Source organism: Mucor velutinosus (genome assembly GCF_035048745.1).
Source record: "Mucor velutinosus strain NIH1002 chromosome Unknown tig00000093, whole genome shotgun sequence".
Taxonomy (NCBI): Eukaryota; Fungi; Mucoromycota; class Mucoromycetes; order Mucorales; family Mucoraceae; genus Mucor; species Mucor velutinosus.
This window is the reverse complement of record NW_027041907.1, coordinates 2,433,828-2,450,481: the sequence shown is the minus strand read 5'-3', so window position 1 is coordinate 2,450,481 and position 16,654 is coordinate 2,433,828. Positions and strand designations below refer to the sequence as shown.

The 16,654-nt window shown below is 37.8% G+C and overlaps 4 protein-coding genes across 4 annotated transcripts; 2 read left to right on the top strand and 2 right to left on the bottom strand.

Annotated features, from left to right (window-relative positions):
* Positions 1-2,173: 2,173 nt before the first annotated feature.
* Positions 2,174-3,988, bottom strand: ATC70_002553 (uncharacterized protein; the record flags this gene model as incomplete). The annotated part of the gene is made up of 6 exons (XM_064821926.1): positions 2,174-2,364; positions 2,423-2,611; positions 2,678-3,013; positions 3,073-3,160; positions 3,236-3,248; positions 3,327-3,988. 6 exons carry the CDS (start codon positions 3,986-3,988, stop codon positions 2,174-2,176), a joined length of 1,479 nt encoding a protein of 492 aa, XP_064681612.1.
* A 4,466-nt stretch (positions 3,989-8,454) lies between these two features.
* Positions 8,455-10,168, top strand: PNS1_1 (pH nine-sensitive protein 1; the record flags this gene model as incomplete). Its single annotated transcript, XM_064821925.1, has 2 exons — positions 8,455-8,815; positions 8,868-10,168. 2 exons carry the CDS (start codon positions 8,455-8,457, stop codon positions 10,166-10,168), a joined length of 1,662 nt encoding a protein of 553 aa, XP_064681611.1.
* Positions 10,169-13,763: 3,595 nt separating this feature from the next.
* On the top strand, positions 13,764-14,156 carry ATC70_002551 (uncharacterized protein; the record flags this gene model as incomplete). The annotated part of the gene is made up of 2 exons (XM_064821924.1): positions 13,764-13,917; positions 13,978-14,156. The coding sequence occupies 2 exons, from the start codon at positions 13,764-13,766 to the stop codon at positions 14,154-14,156; spliced, it is 333 nt and encodes a 110-aa protein (XP_064681610.1).
* Positions 14,157-14,476: 320 nt separating this feature from the next.
* On the bottom strand, positions 14,477-15,954 carry ATC70_002550 (uncharacterized protein; the record flags this gene model as incomplete). Its single annotated transcript, XM_064821923.1, has 3 exons — positions 14,477-14,976; positions 15,032-15,793; positions 15,852-15,954. 3 exons carry the CDS (start codon positions 15,952-15,954, stop codon positions 14,477-14,479), a joined length of 1,365 nt encoding a protein of 454 aa, XP_064681609.1.
* Positions 15,955-16,654: the final 700 nt, after the last annotated feature.

Sequence of the window (16,654 nt, the reverse complement as noted above, 5' to 3'; positions counted from 1 at the left end):
CCTTCCGCATGTGTACACCTCACAAGGATGAATTTGACCGAGCATTTTAAAAATCGGAGCGTACGAAAAGGGCCATATTAACTTGTTGGTTTTAAGTTATCAATAGATACCTGACATGTTGAAGAATTTTGTTGTCAAGACTAGACAACTGTAGCTTGCTTTATTCAGGAATAATAAGATTCCCAATTTTAAGTATGTATATTCCCCCGCTTAAAAATAGCATCTCCAATGTTGATTATCTCATGAAGTATGCATTTCCAATATAATAGTCCCACTAAGAAGTTGCTCCAATATCATTATTCTACAACATATTTAAGTTTAACGAGATTCTAATTTTTTTTACCTATGAGGACCTGGATGTACAAAATGTTTTTTTGATTTTGAGGTTTTCAACTTTTGGACAATCGAAAATCGATTTTCCAAATATTGATGCTAGAGCCTTGAGACTAGCATGTTCCTATACCAGTTTTCTGCCCTCTAAACGATGGTGCAACTTATATTTGCGTAAATGACATAGTTGCCGAGAAATTTAAGATTTTCACAATTGGTTAATTTTGAATAGATGCTGCTAGTAAAACTTTTTAAATTACTATATGAATGTGGAATGTTCGTGTAGTAAAAGTTGTAGAAGGTGATTTTTATGACTAGGTCATGTTTGATGTGGGGTTATAGAGGGTGGTATGGATGAGTAATGACGGAAAATAGTCTAAATGATCAATTTTCAAAGGGCCATACCGCACGATTTTACTAAGTAAACGAGAGCTTAAAGCTTAGTAGCTTCTGTTTCCTTTTTAATTCTCTATACGATGGTATGGTTATTATAGATAAATAAAATAAAAAAATGAATATCCCCTGCTTGTAGCTCATAAAATATATGATTTTGAGCAGATTTATGAAGGGAACGTACATCTGGTACTTAAAACCTTTATATTATAATGGATATAACGTAGAGCTATCGAATGGTCTTTGTTTTGTGCGAATCCAGTGAGTATTTGTCGAGATATGGTCAAAAAAGAGTATCATGCAAAATCATGGATTTTTCCTCCAAATCTGCCTGTGATAGCAAGCGAAAAATCTGGTGACGATTTTTTGGTCAAGACAATATTGTCAATATTTCATGATAAAGTTATGCCAGAGCTTCAAGCGATAGCTCATTCGATAGGAAATTTTTTGGTCTAGAATGTTTAGTAATGCTTAACAAAATGTTCTGATGACAGATACTGATTAATCCTTAGAAAACAATCAAAGAATCGCAAAAACAGTCGTACCAAATATCAGGTGAACAATGTACACCAGAGACTTAATATAAATACCATTGTATTCTCCTTTGAGTTCTCTACAAGTTTCATATAAGTTTGAAGGGGTGTTTACTATCAAGAAACGCGTAATTTTAAGAACAATTGCTTAGCGCAAATACTTTCTTTTAGGAGCTTTGCCTCATGAAGATGTCTTTTGCAAAGATAATATCTCAAAAAAGTCTCTGTAGATCTTACACGAGTTCTGTATTTACTTATGGACAGCTTATGCCCACATCTTATTAAGAGCATCAGCAGCAGTAAACGATATGAAAATTCTATTATCAGAAAATGGCGATTGTGATGTACAAATGCTGCATAGAATTTGAATTTTTTTTTTCACATTGTCCCAATAATAGGCTTTGTTTGATATCAGTATAAGCAAAGAGAATGCTGAGGGAGATACCTCCTCTCCTCCTCCTGGCTCTGATATAACCTTCCTTTTAATAACTAATAATTGGTTGTATAAAATCTACTTGATATACCAAAATTCTATTATATCGGATTTAATATGTCTTTGGCGAAAGCCCACAGAGCGACGCCGACATCGAGCATAGCGAGATCGATCGGCTAGTACGTTTCAATATTGCAAACTGCTCATTTGAGTGCGAATCATAATGATAAATACATAAATTCTGTTTCTCAATAGGTAAAAATACTAGTGCTAATTCTTTACTGAGGCATAATAATTGTTTATAAAGGAAAGGAAAGTATGAAGTATGTATGTAATTACTATTTACAATTAATTTAAATATATGTATATATATAAAGGAATGTGTGGAGAAAAATGAAGGTAAATTATCAATGTGTGTACATACGCAGAAAAGTAACGGATGAAAGAAAGAGATTATAAAAGGGGTATAGAAAGCAATATAAGTTTAGGGTTTTCTGGCTGTAAAGATCTTCCAGCGTGCAGAGCTTTGATACTCTTCGAATTCCTCCATTGCCTCCGTACATACTTGATCATACTCTTGCTGAGATACTTTGATTTCAGAGCACCACCAGCGTTTCATTGATTTGAACAAAGCTCTCATCTGTTCCTTGTAAAGATAGCCATGCTGCTTTTCCACTGCATGTACAAACTCGAATTAGCCTATGTGTCTTTTGCTCAAACTATTTCTGCTTACATTCTGTTTCAGGCCACTCGCCAATGGGTATATCATACACTTGCACCTGCACATCGACAAATCCAGCATCTTCCATGTATTCAGTAATGTAATGGGTATAATCAGGATTGACACCGATTGTAGCTGCTGCTAAACGATACCATTCATTGACTTGGGATAAAACAGGGCCAGGATTTTTGAACAGAAGGTCTGTATATAAAGGAACATAATAGCAATTAATACCCTCATGATTGATGGCTCCTGAACAAATCATACCATATTCAACTAATTGAAGTTTCCCACCCGACTTTGTTACTCTAAAGAATTCAGAAATCAAATTTGGCCACAATTTGAAGGGTAAAACAGTAGCTACATCTCGCTGATACACCATATCAAAATAATTGTCGGGAAACATCAATGTTTGCAAGATGTCACCATACTGAAATTTGATATTGGTCTCTTTCTTTAGCTGGCCAGCAGACAAAGAAGAAGAAGTATTGAATGAGCTGACGGTAGCAAGGTTCCAGCCTTCCTTCTCTGAAGGAGGTACCACATCAATTCCAATAACTTGGCAATTTGGGTAATCATGAGCGATTTCAAGTGACCATAAACCTGATGTAGTTTTTTTATTATTAGTTTTCCTGAATCCACACAAATGCATGAATACCTACCTACGCCGCAAGCACTTTCTAGTATTTTAGTGGGCTCCACGAGTTGAACATGAAGATTATTCTTGAAAACTTGCTTCAAAACATAATGCTATATTAGTAATTCAAATGAATCAAATTTTTAGCCTGTGATTGTTGTTCAAAGTGATCAAGGTTTTTCCCATACCTGTCTTGTTTGTCTAACCAGGTGAGCACAAAATATGAGTAAGGAAGTTTCAGGGTACACAATAACAACACCACAATGCTATATACTTTACCTATCACGCTCCTTTTCCGCACCATACTCATAAACCCACACTTCTTTGCTCTCTCTTCTTCGGCTGATTTGATCAAAGGAATGAAGTGGTGTTGACAATGTGGGTGTGGTTGTGTTGATAATGAAGCCATCTGAATACTTGACAGGCAGAGAGCTGGACAATTTCTTTTGCTGTTGATGGTGTTGAGTGTGGATGTCATTCATGAAAGAGTGAGCAAATTCATCATAGGAGGATCGCAAATAAGTTGGCGTATTTGGCTCGCCTTCCTCGCTTGTAATCGATGTGGGTGACATGCTTCTTGTTTCTCGGTAAGTGGTTGTTGCTGCAGAGGATCGACGTTGTTGCTGATACACATTAAATGAGCTTGCTGCTGAAAGAGACACAAGCGGCGCAACATGGTCTGTTAATACAAGCTGATGTCGTATTGGACTCACCATCACCGGCTGATGTTGCTGTTGTTGCGCCTGCTTTTTTTGTTGCTGCTTCTTTGGCAGTAATCTCGAGGATTTTGAAGGCACAATGCGACTACTCTCCAGCTGTTGGTAATCCTGCTTGTTCAGATTTCCTGCAGGACTCGTGTTGGCACTGCTCATCGAGGGTCGACTGCGCCTTTGATTTGTGTTGTCAATTAATAGCCCATCTTTACTAGGTTGATTACCCATATTCTTCCTCTACGTTTAAAAAGAGGGGGGGATACAAAGATGAAAAAGAAGCAAAGAACTGAAAGTGATTTAGTGGGAAAATACACTACAAATAGTTCTTTAGTGTGTGGGTATCCGTGTCATGGATAAATAGATGAATTGGTGTCTCATTGGCTTGCTTCAATCTTCATACTCATAATAACAAATCCCGTAATGGATCAAAATATTGTGGGGAGATTGGTTTTGTGCGACTTCTGTATAGTGCAACCACAGTGCTGGTTATATTGGATTTTCCCGTTTTGTTGGTTATTCTGAGAATGCTCATGTATATTTTCACAACAGTACATAGCTTGTGTATGTGAGCATACATAGTCCATATATTAGAAGCATGTGCATCACAGTGTCCACATCTAGGTTTCAACTCGATATCAGTTGTAGGCGTGTCTGCTGACCTGAAGAATATGCTGTTAATACTAGTGTTGGTGTTGTAATAGTGCTTTGTGTATGATTATTTAGTGTCACCAGAAAGAACCTTCTTTGCCAAACTATACCAATTAGATGCTAATAACTCATCTGAATACTTGGTAGTAGCAAGTTGGGATGGGCTGAGCAACTTGAAATTGGTTATAATTAGAAAATGGCATCATGGCAGGTCATTCTGGGACATTTCGAAGCACTTTTCGAATACTAAACACCAGTGTTCTAGCAAGCAGCCTCAACAATATTCTTAATTATCATCCACGATGGTGAATCGCGATTCATTATGCGTATGTAAAGTGGGATTTTGAAGGTGGTGCTAAAACTTATATAATTTGATTGGTGGTACCTTATGAGTCAATCATGCATGTTTTTCTTTTTGAATATCAGAAATCACCATTATGGTCTGTGTATATCATACTACACTTTACCTTCTTGATCTTCGCAGGCGGCGCTTTTAAAGTGGACAGTGCTGCTCCAATCAGTCAGTGTATACATTCAAGACATTGCTTCAACTGTGAATCATACATTCATAGTTTGCTACCCGTAGTACAACTTTTGATGGATGGTTGCAGTGTGGAATTCGTAGAAAGAACGAATCTTTTGGTATAATGCTGGATATGGTGCATAAAAATTTCCTTTACGAAACAACCTGACAAGAGTCATATATAAATCACACAAAATCAATACGTTGGTGTGAAAATAATACCTCAACTTCTTGATTATATCTTGCACATGCTTTTAATCTTACATTTTCTCTTTTTTGTTCTCGTGCGAACTGATGTATTATGCAATTTTTGCAATTCAATCAATCAGAGCTTAGTGTTGTTTGTAACATGGATGATAAAGGATAGGAAGAACAGCGATGATCTGATATGGAATTCTCGGATAAGACTATCAGCAATGTCAATTGAATCTCTTAGCACGTTTCGCCAACTCTTTGGAGTGAAAGCTAGCACACTGTTTTCAAATCACTGTGAAGCAAAGTTAAGCTCATATCAAACGATACACTTGCATCATGCATTTGTATGAACTCTGTAAACATCCTTAGCAATGGCATCTACTTTCAAATAAGTCACAATGAAAGTAATTGACGGGAAGCCAACCTTTTACTAGGATTGCGTTGTAGTTTAGGAACACCAAGTCTGTTGTTTTTCCTTGAATGTCATACAAAGCAAGATTTTCTTTTCGAGTTGAGTCCTCTTATTCTCGGGTCTTTAGGTCTACATCGGAAGAACTATCTTAGTATAAACGGCTTAATAATTTAAGCAGAATTTCAGTGCTTAAAAACTAGATGTGTCGAATTGTTGGCATTAGCAGTTTGATTAAGGCCAATTGTAAAACGGAAAAATAATTGATTACATCCATATTCACATCAGAGTTAATGACCCTGCTCAGGTTATTAATATTGTGCGGCTCAACAGAATATGTATATATACATTTGCTACGCATCGCGTTGAAACTTGCTCCCAGGGCACATTCAGACCTATAGTGTCATAGATAATGATGATATGAAATGAATCACATCTTTATGCAGGCACCACAACTCAGAAAATGGCGCCTACTAAATACACATTGGTACCATGGCACTGCTGCTTAGTAACTAAAGTAACAGATCTTCGTAATGTGTAATAAGAGACATAGCTCATGCTATATATGATTGCCAATTGTGCCTCAAGCACTTGATATATACATACAAAGGATGCTGCGGATTTTTCGCATAGAATGAATGGACAATCAACTGACATCATGCGCTACTTTTTGCCACGCGAGATGAAGGTCCATTCCTTTTCATATCAGATTCGACACGTGCTGTTGCTTTACTGTTTGCGTTCAGCAGCGAATCCCCTCTCTGATATATCATTGTTTAGCCAAAATGCCTCTCTTATTATGTCAGATCCAAAATCGACCTCTGAGTCATTTTGATCCACACATATTGTATGAGGGATATTGGCGCTTTGCTCCATGTTGTTGATGCCTGTACTGTATTACATGAACATAGTTGACACAACATTTGCTCTAAAAATAACAAACATATATTAATTGCAGCTCCTGGAATGAAATTGGCTCAAACGATGGTAGCCCATCTTCCATTGAGACCACTGGCAAGATTTAGAGGGCTGATTACCAAAGCTACTAAGCACCATTAAATAGCGCATTCTATACAAGAAGAAATTATAACCTTTTTCACAACCAAGAAGATTGTGTATCCTATCTGCTTGAACTTTATTCATCCTAGCTTCTGTGTGTCTTTGTAGCGCAAGCAACCTAGATGAAAAGAAAGTAGTATTTAGTTTTCGCTTGCAATTTCGAATGGTATTCATTCTAGTCAAATCCAGCAACAACTCTAGGGGTATCAAGTGGGGTGGCTGTGCATTGTTTGGTCTATACAACATGTAATGATGCTGGCAAACAGAAAGTCTGGTGACCTTATGTAGAGCTGTGTATGTGTGTCCTTGTTTGTGTTTTTGTAACACGAAATGATAATTGTAGTAATATAGTAACTACTAATTTAGTGTGGTTGTAGTTTCTATTACTTGATGAGAATGCGCTGAGCAATTGTTTGAATTATATGAATGGCTGGTATAAACTCGTCAATGATAGATGATATACTACAGTACATAGTGGGCAAATGAGCCTTTTGAATGGCGAGGCAGGTTAGCTTACATTCCTGCTTAGTGCATGAAGTATTGTCAAGCTTTAACTACCACGCGAGGATGTTGTTTCTAAATCAACTGGCACGTGCGTGTCAAACGCAGGTTTCTTGTGTTTTGATAGACAGATTTTAAGGAAAGGTGCCTGATCCTCATCAGTCTGATCCACCGCTGCCGTAAACATGAAACGGAATTAGTTCCTTCTTCTCCACGTTTTTCTTTGTTTATGTAGTGCAAGACTATAAACTGGACAGAAGAGGAAGCAGCTCGAAAGAAGCGACTATCCATGTATGCCATCCAATGCTATATAGTTACTATATCTAATGCTATATACTACTATGTCTAATGTTATATCTAATGTTATATCTAGTGCTATAGTCTCTATTGCAATTGTGATCTTGAATGCATCAAAATGAGGGCATTGAGTAGCGAAAGCCGGAAGAGCATATATAAATGCCTCCACTGGGATAAACAGTGAGGGTATACGGTATTGTCACACCTCGGTTATTACCGATACGCTTCGACATACTTTTTGCGCACATGCTTAGCATAAAATCACTGAATTATACATCTTTGCAACAACGTATCTGACAAAAGATATCATTTATATTCTTTTCCCAATCAGAAGGATACAAAAACCCTGGGTTACACTTGTGATTCCGGCAAAAAGGCTCAAGTGATATCATTTCTCGCACTCGTTGCCATGTTGAAATTTCAAGCTGCTCTTTATAATATGATACGCGGGGTAATATATAACCGCTCATATTTGTGATGTTTCTACAGACATTTAGAAAATAGAATTTGCCAAGAAGTCAAATTCAAAAAACCTGGAAATTTGGAATTAGAGCTCTCCATCATGCAGGCCAGATTCTGGTTGAAGATTAACATTGAAAACGTGGAATTTCAGAAGTCGAATTTCTTATCAAATCGATGCAAGGACCTCTAGTTTCAAATTAAGATTTCTTGATCCGGGATCAACCAATTCATTCACACGTTGCCTGCAATTTTTTCAATGTAGAATTCCATGTAATTTGACATTTGACAACATGTTTCAAGACATTTGAAGTCTTTGGGTGAAGATTGAAATTCGACAAATGATAAGGATATGATAATTAGATCTTGTCAAGGAAAAGAAGAAGAAAGCTGTTGTGTATATGGAATTCCGTTCGGTCTCTAAAAGCTTGATTTAGTCATTTTGTCATACCAGTAGTTAAATTTAGTTGATAAAAAAAAAATGTCTACCATTTCAAGCAATTTCAAAAAAAAAAGGTTTATATAAAGAGCAGAATTATTTTTGCTGGTTGCTTTTGTTTGTTAAGCTTGCTTTTCTTTTTCTTTTTTTAAAACACACACATCATGGCTCACGCAATATTCAATGTTTCTCCAGTCAAATTCTTGACGTCGATTCAGGATCATGTCTTTACAGTTACGCCTTCATTTAAGAATAAACTATATAGACAAAACAACAGCAATGAAGGTAGCTCTCAGCAACAACAACTAGAAAATGAGCAAAGAAATTCATCAAGCTCGCCTGTAACATTGCAACTCACATTACCCACTGATTCAGGCATGGATCAAGAATTGTCACAGCAATTGCAGCAGCAACAGCAGCAGCAGTATCAGCAAGAAATGGCAGAGATTCCTTCTTCCAGTGTGCCTATTGATATTCCCAGATCTTACCCTCTCAATGTACCGAATACCACAGAATACAAGCAAGGTAAGACTAAGCGTATCCTTATCAAATCACATCAATTCATATTCAACAACAGGATTGATGCCCAACAACAACATGCTCTCTACTTCCTATACATCGCATCACTCATCTTTCCAAGATAACAACAATTTAGTTGCCTTGGCCAATAGCATACCAAACCACAACCAATCGCCTTTTCTTCCTGCTGATGATTTGACGCTCTGTTTTGATGGATTGGCTGTGAAATCTCCCACAGGTTCTTATTATTCTCACCAGAACGGTTTTTATTCTCCACAACAGAATGGCATCTACTCTCCACAACAGATCAATAGCCCTATCAACATTGGGTCTCCTCATTCGCCTGTATACTTTGGTAGCCCTCAATCACCACATTACAACAACAATTTCTTGGCAAATGATCCCTCGCAATACTCGTTTGTGGGTAGTCCTAATTCCACTCATTTCCTCGGTAGCCCTGCTTTGACACCCTTCATGAATGAAAATGGCTTTGGTTCCTATCTTTCGCCCACAAATCAACAGCAACATCTGTCGCCTGTCAACAGCCCTTCTCCTACAGGTAGTTATGTGGGCCAAAATTACTTGTTTCCGCCTACAGCGCTCCAAACAGGCAATTTCTCTAGACCCACCTCTCCTGTACCAGATGATGTGATCTTGACTGCTTCAGAAGTAAATGACTATATAAACTCACCTTATCTGTCTCCTACTGCTGCCTCACATTCGGCTTCTCCTGCGCTCATGGGACAACAGCACTTACAACAACAGCAGCAATCATTAAGTATCAACACGGATGTAAACTACGGTAACAATGGTGATATCTCTGAGATTTTGTTCGGTAATGCAATGAATACAGCAGCCATCACCACTACCAATAACTCCAGCAGTGTGACTCCAGCCTCTCCTCTAACCACAACCAACTTGGACGACATGGACCTATTCCCATCTGTTGTGAAACAATCCTCGCCACAAACACAAACACAAGCACAAGCACAAACGTATACACAGCCACATCAATATGTGTTCTCTGAAGAAGATGAGGAAGATGATCATGAAGTTGCTGAGGAGGATCCCAATGATACGACCAAGAGCAGATCAATCAAAAAGACAACTCCTTCTGGCAGAAAGGCAAAGATACACAAATGCCCTTACTGCCATCACACCAGTAATCGAGCCAATAATATGCGTGAACATGTACAGATACATAATCCAAACCGTCCTAAACCTCATGCTTGTAAATTATGCTCAAGGGCATTTGCTCGTAAACATGATATGAATCGACACTATATCTCTTGTAAGAAACAGCATACAAAGCAATATAAACACAATAGCAGCGACCATATTCCCCCACAAAATACATAGTAGTATATATCTTTCTTTTTTATTATTCCAATTGTAAATTTTCTCTCTCCCTCTCCTACTTCTCCAACTATCGTTTGTCTCACATACACAAACGCTGTAAATGTAAATAGACTATTTCTTATTTCTCTGTATAGTAAATAATTACACAAATATTGAGTTGTATGACTCTCGCCACTACCAATCTCTCCTCCCTTCTTCAACTATGTAACATTACGATGTATCTTTATTAAATAAACTTTCCTTTATACAACACATCATGTGAATTTAGTGATTTCATCATACGAGATCAACAAACTAGGGGGGGAGGGGACAGAGTTAGGCGGATCAGCTACCATGTTCTCGAAAATGTGTGTGCTACCTCGTGAAAATGCTACACAACAGCACTGCACAGAATCGCATATGGGCGTAACATGATTGACTATCCTACATTATCATTTACATACGCAGATTGATTATTTGACTCAAACTGTAGTACATGTTGTTGTTGCTGATTTGGCAAAACGTTATATGCTTAAGCTTTCTTTATTTGGTCAAACGAAGAGAAAATAGTAATTTGTATTTAATTTGTGCACTACAGTGGCACCTAGATCAGACATATTTGTTTTTCTGGCTCTGAACCCTTAAAAAAGTGTTTTAAACTAACAGCATTCTTGTTACCCGCTCAGAGTAATAATTTCAGATCGAGATTGACAATTCAATTCATCAAGATTAAAGCAATTACTGCTTGAAAATAATTGAGCAAAAATGAGACTACGATGTCTGAATACGTTAGAACTCATATACATGTAATTCATGGGACCTACTTTTGTCCAACAGTATTCAAGAGTGATGTGTCGGAAGCTGGAGTTAGATGGAAGCTAATAGAGACTTCATGGTGATTTAAAATTGACGATTGCACCATAATACATCAATAAACCATGGCGCAACATTTCAGCTGTAACAAGATTTGTTTCTTGAGCTTCGAAATTGGCTATCTAGTTTACAACTTGCCATAGACCATTACATCATAGCTAACCAAGTGCAAGATACACTATACTATACGAGTATTTATGCTTTGGATGGCCCTCTACCTTCGCTTCGCTTCGGTGAAAACCAACCTGCGCAGCGACAGCTCGCGCTGCCAATAGCCTTTGCGCATCTTATCAAAAGACTACTACTTTCATTTTGACCCTCCATTTACACATGAAAACTCTTCATATTATCCGTGGATTTGATCCTTATGTGATGCTCCATATCCATATACACGTAGCTACTTCATGCATGATTAAGCAGCATACTGGTATTTCCTTTTTTAGTCCTTAGTGTTCCTGATAGAGCAAAATCCGAGCGCATTTGAGCTGCGTTTTCTTGAGTTCAAGGCTGTTTTAGATTGTCAGAATAGCACCAAACAATTGCTCTCATCTGGCAGTTACTTATTGCCATTATTGCACAACTTTTTGTGGACCAAAAAAATATGGCCAAAAATTGAACAAAAACCATGAGGTACCCCTCATAGTTTCTGTCGAAAATCAAACGATCGCGTTTTTGACCTCAAAAATGAAGACTTCTACTAAGATATATATTAGATCAAAATTTTTCTATTGATCCAGCGCAGCCCCTGAAGCTACTTTTATGAGATATTCACATGTGGAATCTCGGCATATTCGCCAAAAACCTCATTTCATATTTACTAAATTTACTCAGTAGATTTATTCAAAACATCTCTTATAACTGGCATCATTAGATGCGCCTTGAAAAATACTACAAGAAAGCATAAGGAAGTACGTGATTATCATGACAGTTTGTATAGTCAGATATACAAAATTAGATCGATCAAGTCGATTTTGAGCAAAATCTGGCCAATCCTCATAGAAAAAAAATTCTGAGTTTGAATTAATTTTGGCTGTTAAGATGCCTCTTTTATGTAGATATTTGATGCTTTGAGCTTATAAGAGAGGGAATGCAAATTGATGAGTGCAATAAGCTAGTCTCATTGTTACTGTTTGATTTTATTGTATACTTCTATAGTGTATATTGTTAATTATTTTACATTTCAAATCCAAATGCAAAGCCCAAAGTGAATTGTCATCTAAATCAAAGCTGCATAGTGTTTTGAATGTGAACCGTAGTTAGCTTTGAGCTGAACAGTCTTCATAAAAATAATATATAAAAGCAATAAAACAGTTCGGAGCCATTTTACCTCAGGCCTTCTTATTCAAGTACAATGGCTATTGCCACCGTTATATCATCACAACATAATAAATTTATAGTTCCTAGACATTTTCAAAGCCTCAAAAAGGAAAAAAATTGATCTAACAAGTATTTTGATAAACTGGCGTTATTAAATATTGAATGCAAGAAAATAGCATGACTAACGATAGTGATATGGCTTGCCACCTACCTTCCATACGTTTCAAAAGTATCTATTACTATATTGCCTTATGAAAAGGGCATTGAGGAGTCTGTCAGCCGGCCCCACCAGCCGCCAAAATTGATTCAAACCCAAAATATTTTATCTGTCCAAGATTGGTCAAATCTTGCCTCTTTTCGACTTGATTGAGCTTTTTTTGTGAGATTCGACTATATAAGTTGTAATGATCATCCTTTGCTTCCTAATACAATCTCGAAGCACTTTTCAAGACGCATCTAATGGTACCAAGTAAGGTAGATGTTTTGAATAAATCTATTGAGCAATTTATGAAAATATGAAAAGAGGTTTCTGGCCAAAAAGTCGAGATTTTACATGTCAAAGTTCCACAAAGATGATTTCAGTTGTTACGTTGGATCGATAGAAACATTTTGAATTAAGATATACCATAGTAAAAGTCTTCGTCATCAAGGTGAAAAATGCGATCGGTTGATTTTCAATGAAAACCATGAGGGGTACCTCATGCTTTTTGGTTGAATTTTGGCCATGTTTTTTTGGTCCCCAAAAAGTTGAGCAAAGGTGTCAGTAAGCAAGTGCTACATGAAAGCAATTGTTTGGTGCTACTCTGGCGGTTTAAACAGCTTTAAACGCGAGAAATCATGACTCGAATGTATCCAAATTTGGTTGTGCGTCGCATATATCTAGGCAGTCAAAGATGGTGCAAGTGTATTGACTGCCGGTATATGGATTGTTTCCATTGAAACAGTTCTGGAGCGTCTACGAGGAGTCAACCCCGTAGTTGCATGTTGTTTATGGAGGGTTCATACTAATAATGGAAAGCTAAAAAAATGGGATTCCGGTAGCCAACAGTAGGATTATTTCAAGTCCTTTAGAGAAGCAAGGTTGGCATTGCCTCATGGTGTCGACGTAGTTACTGTATCTCCAATTTGTGGTGAGAAGCAGCATATTTTTGCATATCAGCACCTTCATCTTCATAGAAAAGATGTAATTCAAGCAGATACAACGCACTAGGAAAGTTTGTATGTTTTTCATGCATGCCTTGACTACGCTTCTCGCTACTGTTCGCTTCCTGACATGTGTCAAACGGCACAATGCTATCATTCTAGTCATCGGGTATTGAAGCTTACATAAACAGTCGTGAGACTGTCCACCGATACAATCTATACATGCACTTGCTGCGAGCTAAACAAAAATTCTTTTTCTTTATTGTTTATCCAACTATACAAAATGGCAAAGCATCATCCTGATTTGATTTTTTGCAGAAAACAACCTGGCATTGCGATAGGAAGATTGTGTCAAACATGCGATGGCCGTTGTATCATTTGCGATTCTTACGTGCGTCCTGCAACCCTTGTTCGTATCTGTGACGAATGCAACTTTGGTAAGTGATTGTCAATAGTGTGAATGTGGACAATCTCTAATGATGAATAAATATGTATAGGTTCTTTCCAAGGTCGTTGTGTTATTTGCGGTGGTCCAGGTGTGTCTGATGCCTTTTATTGCGTAGAATGTACTCGACTAGAGAAAGATCGCGAAGGGTGTCCAAAGATTATCAACCTTGGCTCTTCGAAAACAGATCTGTTTTATGAACGGAAAAAATTTGGATTCAAAAAGAGGTAGCAGCTATTACACCTTGTTGCAGCATCTCTCTTGTGTTCCATGTACAGCCATTTATCTATTGAAAATATCGCAATAAACAACAACGTTCTTTGTATTTATCGGTGGAAGTTAATGTGTGATTTTATTTCGAAAAAATATAGTGAATATAAGATATGGAGGTTGCTGTTGCTGTTATTAATGTACAAATAAAAAAAAAAAGAGAAAAAGTATAGGGCATTCAGTTGTGTGTTCTGATTGTGTTTGCGTATTTTGTGTGTGTGTGTGTGTGTGTGTATAGAGTAAGCTCAATCAAGTCATTGCATGAAAAAAGTTACTGTAATTTAAAATCGCAACACACCAGAAGAACCGCCTGCGACCATACCTTGTTGATTTGATTGCTGTGGCTGCACAGTCATCATATTTGTACGTTGATATTGAGGGATGGAGGAAGATGATGAAGATGATGTGGCTACTGTTGTCGCACTTGAGTTTCCAGAGCCTGAAGCAGGTAATGACGAGGTAGAGGCGGCGGTAGAGTTTCTATTGAGGTAGGATGGTTGTTGTTGAGCCATCATTCCCATAGAAGACGGGATGCCCTGTCTCATCATTTGTGTGGACATCATGGAAGGCATCGACTTCTGTATGGAGTTGGGATGGAAACCATTGGATTGAGCAACTGGACATTCTTTATGCGCCAACAAGAGAGTTTTCAGGTTGACAATCTCTTCCTTCAGGCTCTCTGATTGTATTTGAAGTCTTTCGTTATCACTCGTCAAAAACTCAACCTTGGCTTGAAGGTTGTTCAACCATTGCTTCTTTCTTTGACGACATTTTAATGCAGCTATCTTAAAATGTTAATCATGCTGTATGTGCGCACATGCAGTTGGCTAACTTACCAATTCTATTTCTTTCCAAAAAATTCTTTCGCTTTTCGTCATCCTCAGGGTCTTTGCTACTTGACTTGGTTCTCTTTTTGCCATTGCCTCCATTGGAAGTAGAAGCGTTGTCTTCTTCCGACTCGTTTGTAACTGCAGAAGATCTTCTACGAGTTTTGCTTTGTTGGTTTGATTCGTTGCTATCCATAGAAAGAGCATCATCGTCTGCTTGCTGAGACACTGATCGTTTTCGAGATGCACTGCTTGACGACTGCTGGCGGGTACGCTTTGATGGTTGCGAGGCAGGAGGGGGGGGAGGGTGAGAGTACATGTTCTGCTGAGGCTCAGCCTTTACGGCATATTGCATATCACTCGAAGTGGTAGAAAATGAACTTCTGGCAGAATACCCCATTGGAGGAGCCAATTGGCCATTGCTCTTGGGAACCGAAGATGTATAATAGTCATCGGGATTAGCAGGGCCTTGAAGCATAGATGGGGATAAAGGTCCAGTTCGAAGAGTATCCCAAGTGAACTGGCTAGAGACCTCCTTTGGTAAAATGCCACCTCCTATAACATTGCTTGTATTGTTGTTGTTGTTGTTTGCTGATGAATTCAACACAGGAGAGGGGCTTGTGATAGAGGCGACTGGTGGTAGCTTGAGTTTGTCCTTTACTTTATCTTCAGCAGCGACACCGGAAAAGCTTTGTTCAAATGGATTTGGTTCTTGATCCAGCTTAGTGCTTGAATTCAAGGGCAATACAGCCATTGGTGCTTCGTCCACACCTGCTCATACATTCAGCATTTCTAGAACCCTTTGACAAGCAGCATATCCTGAAATTACCTGGAGCATTCGTTTGCTTATGATTCTTAGCTTGTAATTTATCAACTGGCTCAGAAACAGTATTCACTGCGTCCTTTTTCTCATTGTGATCCATGCCGGCCATTGTAAATGGTGATTTCCTAATTTAAAAAAAAAATTTTATGTACAATTAGGCAAACAATTCTCTTTGTAATCGAGATTAGACAGATTTGCTTACAGATTTGAGAGAGAAATTATGATTGAAAAGAGTGGGGAAAGATAATGCGGCTACGCTAAAAGGGAGACACAAGTCAGTATTCCAGCAATTTCTTTCTATTCGTCTGTTTTATTAGTAATTGCGGTTTTACCTCTTATTTTGTACTTGGATGTGGTATCTCTTCGAGTTTTATCTTGCTTTTCCTAGATTGCTTACTAATTGGCTATGGAATTTCGAGCTTTTCCTTTTATATGTTTATGTATATTTCACAAACGCAAAATCAGATGGTGAAATGGAAGAGCAAAACGAAGGGTAGAAAAGTGAAATAATAATAGAAAAAGAGAGAAAGAGAGAGGGAGGAAAGTTCAAAAAAAGCGGTTGCTGAATCAAATAACAGGTTGGCTGACGTATATCTGTAATCTTTACGTCATATTTACCTTAATTGGTGTTGCATTTCTGATTAAATATAGGGATGATATTTCTCAAATGTGTCTCGGTTAAAAAATCGAGGTATATCTTTGATCTGAAAGCCTATACCTTAAATATGAGCATATCTTCCGGGCGATATAAAGCCGAAATTTAGCCAATTTTATTCTCATGTTTTGTATTGCAAAAGCCCAAGGATGTT